The sequence below is a fragment of the Lutra lutra genome, chromosome X (assembly GCF_902655055.1).
Source record: "Lutra lutra chromosome X, mLutLut1.2, whole genome shotgun sequence".
Lineage (NCBI taxonomy): Eukaryota > Metazoa > Chordata > Mammalia > Carnivora > Mustelidae > Lutra > Lutra lutra.
Window position 1 is genome coordinate 49582331 of NC_062296.1, and position 10622 is coordinate 49592952.

At 45.1% G+C, this 10622-nt stretch overlaps 1 protein-coding gene across 1 annotated transcript; it reads left to right on the forward strand.

The window, feature by feature from the left end:
- The first annotated feature begins 1071 nt into the window (after positions 1 to 1071).
- SNX12 (sorting nexin 12) lies at positions 1072 to 10169 on the forward strand. The gene is made up of 4 exons (XM_047716278.1): positions 1072 to 1355; positions 7147 to 7242; positions 7802 to 7926; positions 8327 to 10169. The coding sequence occupies exons 1-4, from the start codon at positions 1191 to 1193 to the stop codon at positions 8427 to 8429; spliced, it is 489 nt and encodes a 162-aa protein (XP_047572234.1). The 5' UTR covers positions 1072 to 1190; the 3' UTR covers positions 8430 to 10169.
- The last annotated feature ends 453 nt before the right edge of the window (positions 10170 to 10622 follow it).

Genomic DNA, 10622 nt, shown 5'->3' on the forward strand with positions numbered 1-10622 from the left:
TTTGTACTTGTCATTAGTTTTATTTACTTGTCTCCCATTCTTTTAGTAAAGAATGTTAGCTCTTTGAGGGCAGAGACCCCATTATTCAACTCTAGGTGATTAGTGTTAGCTCTGTGCCTGGAACATAAGAAGTGGTTGCTTGGTAGATATCGTTAAATTGAATTAAATAACTGTGAAATTAGAGGGCCTTGTACTCTGTCCAAAGGATTTCAGGCATCAGTGACATGGGAAATAGCAGAAGAGACAGGTGCAGGAAAGAGAAAGGATGACCTAAAATCACCACCCTTCATGTGGGCTATGTGTAATTTAGTCACATAAATACCAACATGTCTATAGATATTTTCTCATTTAGACACATTCTCTCTCCATTTGGGCAAGCAACCTCCGAGCAGTGTGTCAAGTCTGTGGAGTTCTGCAGAGTAGAGACAGAGGTATGAGATAAATGCCCTTAATTTGCTAAGAAATATAATATCTGAGCACACCTGGGGTTAGCTTTATGTGGTAACAAGTGGAGGATGAAGATATGCCCCAATTTTCCTGAAAAGTGAGAAAGAACAACCACATTTAATCCACCCTCGCTGCTTCCCTGGCACCGTAGTGCTGAATGCTCCGCTACATGTGGAGCGAATTGAAACCACCAGCGGCCCAAGTGGCAGGGCTGCGTTCTGATTCTTAGTGTTATTGTTGGAACCCCACCCTCCGGAGAACATCTTTCTATTTTCGCGCAAAACCTTGACTTATTCAGGTCACGGGGCTTCGGCCTATCACCGCAAGGTCCCAGTTTGCGGGGCAGTGCCCGCAGCCGATAGATACACGGTACAAGACCTAGTTCTCGGGTTGGGGAGCAGCGATTGGCGGAGTCAGCCTGTAGGGCTTCCCAGGATACAAGGTGCCGCGTATCGGAAATGCAGGTTCCCGGGTGGCCGCAAACACCGCCCGGAAGCCTGAGTGAGGTCTCCGACGTCCGGGACTCACAGCCCTCAGCGTGGTCGCTATTCAGGGTGCGGGGCCCGAGGCCAAGGGACCGTGCGCGTGCGTGCGTGCGTGCGTGCGTGCGTGGGCGCGCGTGCGCGGCGCCGCCGTTTGTGGGTTGGCTGGTTATTTTGCAAACGGGAGGGGCTGTGCGCGCTCCTGCCTCCGGCCTCTGTCCCCCCACCCCTTTCCCCGGTCCCGGTCTCTCCTTCGGAAAGATGTCGGACACGGCAGTGGCTGACACTCGGCGCCTTAACTCGAAGCCGCAGGACTTGACCGACGCTTACGGACCGCCAAGTAACTTCCTGGAGATCGACATCTTTAATCCACAGACGGTGGGCGTGGGCCGCGCGCGCTTCACCACCTATGAGGTTCGCATGCGGGTGAGTCACGGGGTGAGGGAGACAGCTGAGGGAGGACCTGGCGGCTGGGCGGGGAGGGCGCGGAGGGCGGAGGGGGGCTGCCATGGGGACGACTAACGTGGGTCAAGACTCTTGGAGGGGGACATTTGGGGGTTAGGGGCTTCCTAGGTTTGGAGAGAGGTCTCCAGACTGGGTTGTGGCCCTAGGATACGGAAAACTCCTGAGGGGGACATCGGACTGGGGTGCGGCAAAATAAGTACCTAGTGAGCAAGAAGTGAAGCATGGCTGGATAGGGTGGGGACGATGGAGAAGATTGCAGTGAAGAATAAAAGGAAATAGGAATCCTGACTGCAGCGACAGAAGGAGGGAAGGAAGAGTGGCAGAGGGCTGGGGGGATGGAAAGCCAAGGTGATATATCGCTGGGTCCCATAACTGAACTAGGTTGTGGGAAGTCAGTCTGAAGAGGGAGGGCAGGACGCCCGATTTCTTCCTAATGAGGTCTCCCTGAGATGATGGAGTTAAGCAAATCCCGGATCAAAGGGAAGGTAGACTCCAGGAAAGGGAGACAGTGGGCTTGGTAGAGCAGAAATAAGGTGAGTCTCTTTGAGTTTGAGTGCTCCCCAGACTTGTGTAGAATTAGCATCTGAAGGAGAGAAATGTTTTGTGTTTAAGTTTTCTCAGGTACCCCATGCTCTGTCTCATGGTGAAGCCTGGCGTTGCACTGGGATTGGTGGATTGTCAGTTGGTGCTCTCCTCCTGTGCTGATCCTTTAGATTTGAAGTATCCAGGATGTTTGTTTCAGTATTGATTCTCATTTGGGCTTTCAGTATACATATGGCCATTTGCCCTTTCTGTTCTAGATTAACTTTTTGGGTTAAGACCGTGGTCTGTGGTTAATGTAATGTACGACATTTCAGAACTGCCCCAGGAGTGGCTTCTTCCAATGTGCACTGCAGAGGACTTTATTCTCTAGTTCTTAGTCCACACTGCAAGGATGGAATGTGCAGATACAGTAGTGGTTTGCAGGTTCTTTTGCCCAGTTGAAGTGGTTACAGGCAAAAAAGTTGGAGAACCATTTTCTAATTTTCCTTATGTTTTTTTTTCTCAGACTAGAGGGCCAGAATATTCTCTATGGACAGCATGCTGCTCAAACAGCATTTGAAGACCTAAAAGAGTGTATGTGCTTTCATTTTTGAATGAATGAATGAATTAAATGAGAGAGTGTGTCTCCTGCCTGGGCTTTGAAATTTAATTGAGAAATGATGATCTCCAAATTCCAAGTTTGGCAAAGTCCAAACTGAAGAAAGAAAATCGAAGCAAAAACTGAGAAAAACTCGCCTTTATCTATATTTGGGGAAGAATGGAAGTGAGATCCCCGAAAATATAATAAAAGCTGGAAACTGTTAGTAGTAGAAAACTTAATGACCTGAGGAAGCCTGGGCATAACTTGTTCAGTGTAAGGATTCTCTACTATGGGATTTTAGAGACAATGTCTCCATGCATTACCCAAGAGCCTTAGGGACTATGAATGAAATAGCTTTCTTTATTTAGATTTATTTATCTGAGAGAGAGAGAGATGCACATGTGGGTGCCCAGTGGGGAGGGGCAGAGGGAGAGGAAGAAGAGAGTCCCATGCAGATTCCATGCTGATTGTGGAGCCCAACCTGGGTCTCAGGGTCTCAAGACCCTGAGATCATGACCCGAGCCAAAGCCAAGAATCGGACACTTAACCAACAGAGCCACCTAGGCGCCCTGAAATAGCTCTTTTCTTAAGGCATTCTAATAACAACACAGACTGTTCATGTAGTGCCTATTATGTGCCAGGCACTGAACCAGGTTTTAGTTTCTAAATCTTACAAAAATGACATTTTACAGGTAGGAAACTGAGGAGGAATGCAGTTTTAGTAACTTTCCCAAGTACCTATAGCTAATAAGTGAGGCTGGGATTTGAACCCATGTCTGTCTGACCCCAAAGCTCATCATACTCTTTCCCCTACACTTTAGTCTCTTTGGCAGTGCTTAGTTGCAAAACATTAGTGTGCAATTTTTTTTTTTACCCATTAAGCTTATAATCTGTCTTTTTCACAGTTTTTAATTGTATAGTGATGATAGGGTTGATGGCAGTTCCTAGTTCTGTGGGTTTGAGTTATTTTGTATTGTTTATGTTAATTTATTTGGCTATCTAGGCTTTTTAACTGAATTCAGTTTTGGAGAAAAGTTGAAATAACTGGTTTTTAATTGCCATTTTAGGTGGTTGATCATAGTAGGCATTATAGGAAGCATGAGACTCAATGGGCTTTGGGAGTTAGGCATTGTGTATGGCAGAAACAGATGGCAATGACTTTTTTTCTTCTTTGTATAATAGTTAAATATTTCTGAAGCTGTTCTCTTTTATTTTGCTCAGGAAAGAATTCCCCCCTCCTACCCTCCCAAGAAATGAGGAGTCTGGAGAGGTTTCCTGGTGGCTTCACATGATGGGTGTGGAACTTTCAAATGTCAGCTGTCCTGTGGACTTGAACTTTGTTTCTTTCTCTCCTTTCCCTTGACTTTGTGTTGATCAGTGCTAAAGGACTCTCTGTATCCTGTACTACACAATCCTCTCTATCTCATATGATTTATAGGTTGGGCCTGGGAGACTTACTTAGTACACACTAGCCCCTTCCTTAGATGGCTAGGTGCTGAGATAAAAGGTCATTATTGTCATCATTCTGTGGGGCTAGGGGAATAGGATTTTTGTGAGTCAAAGGAGGAAGTCCACAAAATGGCAGTGGGTGGTTTCACTGTGTATTGGAAGAATCTACTCAGCATTTTTCCTCTTTTCTTTGGTCCTTCTGTTGGCTTCTGTACTAGTTAAGGTTCTACCATTTGGGGATCACAGTATTTGTAATGAAGTCTGGTGGAAACCTAGAATCACGTGATACCAAAGCACTTTTTTTTTCTTGCAGGATGATGCTACCCCCCCCCAGCTTTATTGAGAAGCTATTGACATAAAATACTGTATAAGTTTAAGGTGTACCATGTGATGATTTGATACCCATGCAGATTTCTTGCAGGATTCTGAGAATGCTTTCTATAATGGTTTATTTTGAATGGTTCATACATGCACATGGTATGAAATTCAAAAGATACCAAAAAAGATATACTGTAAAAACTAAGCCTTCCTCTCTTCCTCTGCCCCTCCAGAGGTTCCTTTTTCTAAAGAAACCACTGTTTCCAGTTTTTTATTTATTCTCCTAAAGAATAGATTGTAATAAAATATTTAATTGTATCTCACTCTCCTTCAACTTATTGATATCCTGGGACTTGATCTTGGGTAGAGTTGTAACTAATATAAGTTGGTTAGTTATTTAGCTTTTGATTACCTCTACCTAGAACTGGATCCTGAAAAGACAATTTCCAGACATGAGGACTACAAAAGCATGATGTAGTGAGGACTGTGTGAAGCACTAGCATAGCTCGAAGATATTCTTTTCCTGCCCTGAGGCAGTTGTAGAGAAAGGAGAGAACCTCGTTCTTTTTATTTCCATCTGCCGATACAAATTGGCTGGTGGGAAATATAGTCAGTATTAATACATGTGGTTGGCCATTTCTGTTTAGAACTTGTAGACAGGAGTGAGGATCGGGGCTTTTTGTTTGTTGGTAGTTCATGTTGCCATTAGAGCCTTGGGAAAATTATCAATGATTAAGATGTGGGAATAAGCTGATTTATGTCAGGGAGCAGGCGATGATAAGGCAACTTAATGTGATTGCTACTTCTGCTGTACTTTCTAGACAAGGAGAGGGTAAACAGATACATAGGGCCTCTATTAATCAATAGAGTATTACTGAGTAACTTGCACAGTCTGCATTTAGGGCAATGTAAAAGTAGTCACGGCTCCTGGTTTCAGTGAGATTAGAGTTTAGTTAAGTAGCAAGACTAACATGACGCATAAAACAATAGTGCATCAGGCACTACTTATATAAATGTCATAGGAGTGTAGAGGAGAGGGAGACCAGTAAATTAAGCTGTTGTTCTCAGGAAAGATTTCCTAGGTGAAATGGGTCTTGATCTGGGACTTGTAGAATGGAGGGGATTTGGATGGGAAAAGCTGAGGAAGGCATACCTTGGAGGTGCTTTTCTCTTGTTCTTTACAGGGAACTTAAAATCACGTTTCAATTGAAAATGTGATACGTGCATGTGATAAATTCAAATTGTTCAGTGAAAAATGTGGCCCTCCCACCCATTCCAGTTGTTTAGTCTTTTTTTTTAAAGATTTTATTTATTTATTTGACAGATGGAGATCACAAGCAGGCAGAGAGGCAGGCAGAGAGAGATGAGAAGCAGACTCCCTGCTGAGCAGAGAGCCCGATGCGGGACTCGATCCCAGAACCCTGGGATCATGACCTGAGCCGAAGGCAGAGGCTTTAAGCCACTGAGCCACCCAAGCGCCCCTCCAGTTGTTTAGTCTTCTATTCCAAACTCAATCACTATTATTATGAATAAACATTTTATTCATAAATATGAATATATACACATATATATAACCCCCCTTTTTAAAGCAGGCTCCACACCCAGCATGGAGCCCAACATGGGGCTGAAACTCACAACTGTGAGATTAAGACCTGAGCCAAGATCAAGAGTCCGATGCTCAACTGAGCCACACAGGCGCCCCACAATATCCCTTTTTTAACTGAATATAGTTGACACACAATTACATTAGTTTCAGGTATGCAGCATAGTGATTTGGCAGGTTTATACACGACACTATGCTCACCACAAGTATAGCTAGCATCTGTCACCATTCCCTACTGTTACAATACCATTGACTATATTCCCTATACTGTTATTCTTCTGACTTAATTCATTCCATAACTGGAAGCCTGTATTTCCCACTCCCTTTTACCCATTTTGCCCTTAGCTCCACCCACCTCCCCTCTGGCAACCTATAGTTTATCCTCTGTATTTATGGGTCTGTTTCTGCTTTTTGTTTTGTTGTTTAGATTACACATATAAATGAATTAAATGGTATTTGTCTTTCTCTGTCCAACTCATTTCACTGAGCGTAATACCCTCTAGGTCTATCCATGTTGCTGCAAGTGGCAAGATCTCATCTTTTTTATGGCTGAGTAATATGTGTGTGTGTGTGTGTGTGTGTGTGTGTGTGTGTGTAGCACATCTTTATTCATTCATCTTTTGATGGACACTTGGGTTGCTTCCTTATCTTGGCTATTGTAAGTAATGCTTCAGTAAACGAAGGGGTGCATACATCTTTTTGAATTAGTGTTTTTATTTTCTTTGGGTAAATATACATATCCCTTTTTAAAACCAAGCAGAAAAAAAAAAACAAATAGAGGCAAGCTATATGTACTGTTCTGTACCTTGATTTTTAATGCTTAATATGTTTCCAGACTGGCTAATATATTTCACAGTCTTTTCATAGCTGTACAACAGGTCCACTGTATAGGCATATCATAATTTATTTAACCAATTACCTATTGATGGACATTGATTAATTATTATAAATAAAGTATAGTGAAACCCCTAGTAGATACATATTTGCATACAACTTCAAATCTATTTATCGGATAAATTCTAATCAGTAAGGGACTTCTAATCACCAACTGTGACAAGGCTGGATGTGGTAAGGATTGGTATTTACCTGGTGGTATTTCAAAGGAGTTCTAGGAACGTGGTTCACAGGAGTTATCTCTTCATTGGGACCTGTCAAAGTGGTTCTGATCATTGGGACCTGTCAAAGTGGTTCTGACAGGTGGCTACCACCGGCTGAACATCAGTTACCATCTCTCTTCTCTCACTTTTCCTTCCCTATAGACAAACCTACCCATCTTCAAGCTGAAGGAGTCCTGTGTCCGGCGGCGCTACAGTGACTTTGAGTGGCTAAAAAATGAGCTGGAGCGAGATAGTAAGGTATGACCCCATTCCCTGTGTGGGATCCTTGGAGAAGGAGATCGGCATGGGCTGAGAGGGCATAAGATCATAATCTATATATAATGTCAAAGGCAGTGGAACTGCTGAGCACTAGCCAATCCCAAAACACTGGATCTCGGTGATACTCTTGGAAACCTGAAAGTGGTAAGTTTCAGGACAAATTTTAAAGAAAAAGGATCACTTGAATTAGTGGCTAGTGTAAGTCATACAACTTACCTCCTCTGGGTGGTGGAACCATAAAGTATAGTGTTAGGAAAGGCCTAGCTACTGGATGCTGGTGGATTGTGAAAGAAAGTGGGGAATATTTGGGGTTCATTTCCTTTGCTTTTGAGGTGGGAGGTCTGTCCTTCCATAGAATTGGTTGGGTTTCTTTTTGACCTGAGTCAGCTTGACTGTCCTTATGGCCTCAGTTCTTACAGGTTGCTGGCAGTGGGAGAAGACAGACCCTCCCTGATGGGAAATGGGTTATACAGTGGTTCACCCTCTCATTCCCTCTTCACCCTCTCTCATGTGACTGCTATTTTGCATCTGCCTGCAGATTGTAGTACCACCGCTGCCTGGGAAAGCCTTGAAGCGGCAGCTCCCTTTTCGAGGAGATGAGGGGATCTTTGAGGAGTCTTTCATTGAAGAAAGGAGGCAGGGCCTCGAACAGTTTATTAACAAGTAAGCCAAGTCCCTGGGGACTCTTCTTGCTGCTTTTGCCATCACTGTCTTTCTGTGCTTTATCTTTCTCTTCTTCTGGAGTGAGATGTGATGCCAGCTGTGCAGTGAGCTGACTGGACAGTAAAACTCAGTTCCTCTGAGCAGCATTCTGATCCCATGCCTTGGGGCCTGGGAAAGCATCGCATGTTGGCTGTGTTCGGCGATTTCCCCCTACCATACCTCTCTCCCCTGCTTCTCCTCAGTCATGTTAGTGTTGGAATGGTGGCCTGTTGCTGTCCTCTAGTTGCTTGAACCTCTGGAAGAGCTGACCTGGCCCTTCCTCCCCTGTCCACGCCCCCATTGCTCCGAGACTTCTCTCTGATCCCGAATACAACTGATAACCATCTTGGTCTCTTTATAGAATTGCTGGGCACCCACTGGCTCAGAACGAACGCTGCCTACACATGTTCCTGCAGGAGGAGGCAATTGACAGGAACTACGTCCCTGGGAAGGTGCGCCAGTAGGAGCCCCTCTCACCACTTGCCCTCTACTTTCCTGCTGAAATTGACATTGGTTTTTACACTAAGCCTCTCTCTCTCTCTTTGATCTGAAGTTGACTGCCCATCCCTTGGCCCGATAGACTGGCTGGCATTGTGTTCCTTGGTACCTGACTACACCGTGGGCACTCTGCTAGGATCCTCTTCTCTAAGGAGAGGTGGGAACCACAGGCAGATGCCCTTTGCTTGGGGTGCGGGTGGGGGGATTGGACTGGAAGGTAATTTCTTGGGCATTTACCCATGCCAGAAGGCAAATCTTATGGGGGGGCGGGTCTTGTGCTGGTGGGGCACTTGGACACATACTGATGTTGCAAGTCCAGGGGATTTTCTTACTCTTAGGTTTAACCAGGAACGCTGAGCAGGGATAGCCCTGCGTTTCCTACCTGCATGAACTTTTTCCTTTTTGGGAAGGTGGTAGAGACTCAGATGTTCTCCTTGTTTTCTCGAGGCCTGCTCCCAGTTTTCTCAACAGTTTCTTTTGTTTCTTTCTCTCTCCCTCGTTGCTTTCCATGGCAGTAAATCCTCCTAGAGTCTAAGCAGTCTGTTGTGTGGAGCAAGGTGTGTGGGTGTTCTGGGCCCTTCATCATGGCTGCTTCAGAGTCAGAAGAAAGCCATAGGGCAGTAGGAGAACTCTTGTTGTCTAGCCCCTCTCTTTTGTGGCTCCCCACTCTGGCTGCCTGTTCCTGCTCATCAGCAGGTGAGTCAGTGTGGGCCAGCAGTTCTCCCTCCCCAAGCCCTTGCTACCTTATAGGTTGGCTTTGCAGGTTTGGTGGCTTGAGGGGTGGGGGCAACTCACCACTGCCAGGTAACTCCCTAAAGGGTGGGAGTGGATCATTTTCTGGGTACCTCCCAGCGGTGGGGAAGGGCATCACTACCCTCCCCATTCCATTCTCCCTCCCCCGCCATCCCATTTAGCGCTGCCATAGGGCAGAAGCACATGAACAAACCACACAGTCTCTGACTTCTAAGCACTTTGAGCTGTTGAATGGGGCTCAGGGGCAAGAGTTGTCGCTGCCCTCCACAGCTTGGTCACAGGGTTATTGAACTGCCTGCACTCCTTGCCCGTGGAACTCCAGCATTCTCCCCAGAATCTGAGCTAGCGTTAGCAGCTGGGTATGGATGTTCCAAATCTGAGAGTCTGAAGCGGCTTTCCTGGGCTTCTGTTTGGAAGATAGTGGTTTGTTTGCTGGGGCCTGATACCCGTCTCCAGTGGTGGGATGGGAGCAAGTTAACTGCTGTCATGTCAAAAGTGGGGACACTGCTTAGACTCTCGTCATGGAAGGATTGGAGTTCTCTATACAGGGTCTTGGGGAAAAGGATTATGGAGTCTAACAAGACCCTGGTCAGAGAGATTAAGATTGCATTTTGACATGGGATTTGGAGTCCTTCTGAATGTTGAAGTTCCCTGAGACAGATCAGCTCTCCAGCTGCTGAGCCTGTACCAGGGGCTGAGCAGCCCCTAGAGAGAGGCTCTGCTCCCTTTCCCATCTCCCCAATGTTGGTGTTGTCTCTGCCTTTTTGATTTGTATCCTCTGTTACTAACTTTTTTTAAAGAGTTCTTCCTTCATTGTGCACAAATGCTGAAAGCCTGAGGCCCCATTTCTGCTGTGTATATATCCTGACTCGGGGCTTTTATTCAGCATACTGTTCATTCTTCTGTCAGACAATGTCATATTCAACTGTTCATATTAAACCACTGTGAAGCAAGCCTCTGTTTTCTGCTTAAGTTGTAAATATAGTATTTTTTAGTGTCTAGTATGTTCTTGGTATTGTGCAGAAATCTTACAACATGGTCAGGGTCCTGAGGTGATAAGTTTTCCATTTAAGTTTAAAAAAAAAAAAAAGAAAAACAAATCCTAGCTGCCTGTAGCGATATTTACCTATCCTTGCAACTCCCAGTTGACTTGGTCACAGAGGTAATGCAACTGCTTATAGGAAGTAGCCATAGGGCTTAATAGCTGTGGTTTGGGTCAGATTTAGCAGATTTGGTTTTTAAGCTCGTGGGTTTCTGCTAATTTGGGCAGAAGGTAGTATGTGTGTGTATACATATATATGCATACGCTGTGTGTGTACATAAACACGTGTGTGCATGCGCTTATCCTCCAACATACCATCTATGAACACTATTTCTTTCATAGGTTTTATACCTCAGTTGAGGTA

Excerpts from the sequence above, each read along its gene's own strand:
- SNX12 (XM_047716278.1), top strand. The coding sequence starts at position 1,191 with ATGTCGGACACGGCAGTGGCTGACACTCGGCGCCTTAACTCGAAGCCG. Across the intron at positions 7,243-7,801 it reads AGCTGGAGCGAGATAGTAAG|ATTGTAGTACCACCGCTGCC; the intron begins GTATGACCCCAT and ends ATCTGCCTGCAG. Across the intron at positions 7,927-8,326 it reads CTCGAACAGTTTATTAACAA|AATTGCTGGGCACCCACTGG; the intron begins GTAAGCCAAGTC and ends GTCTCTTTATAG.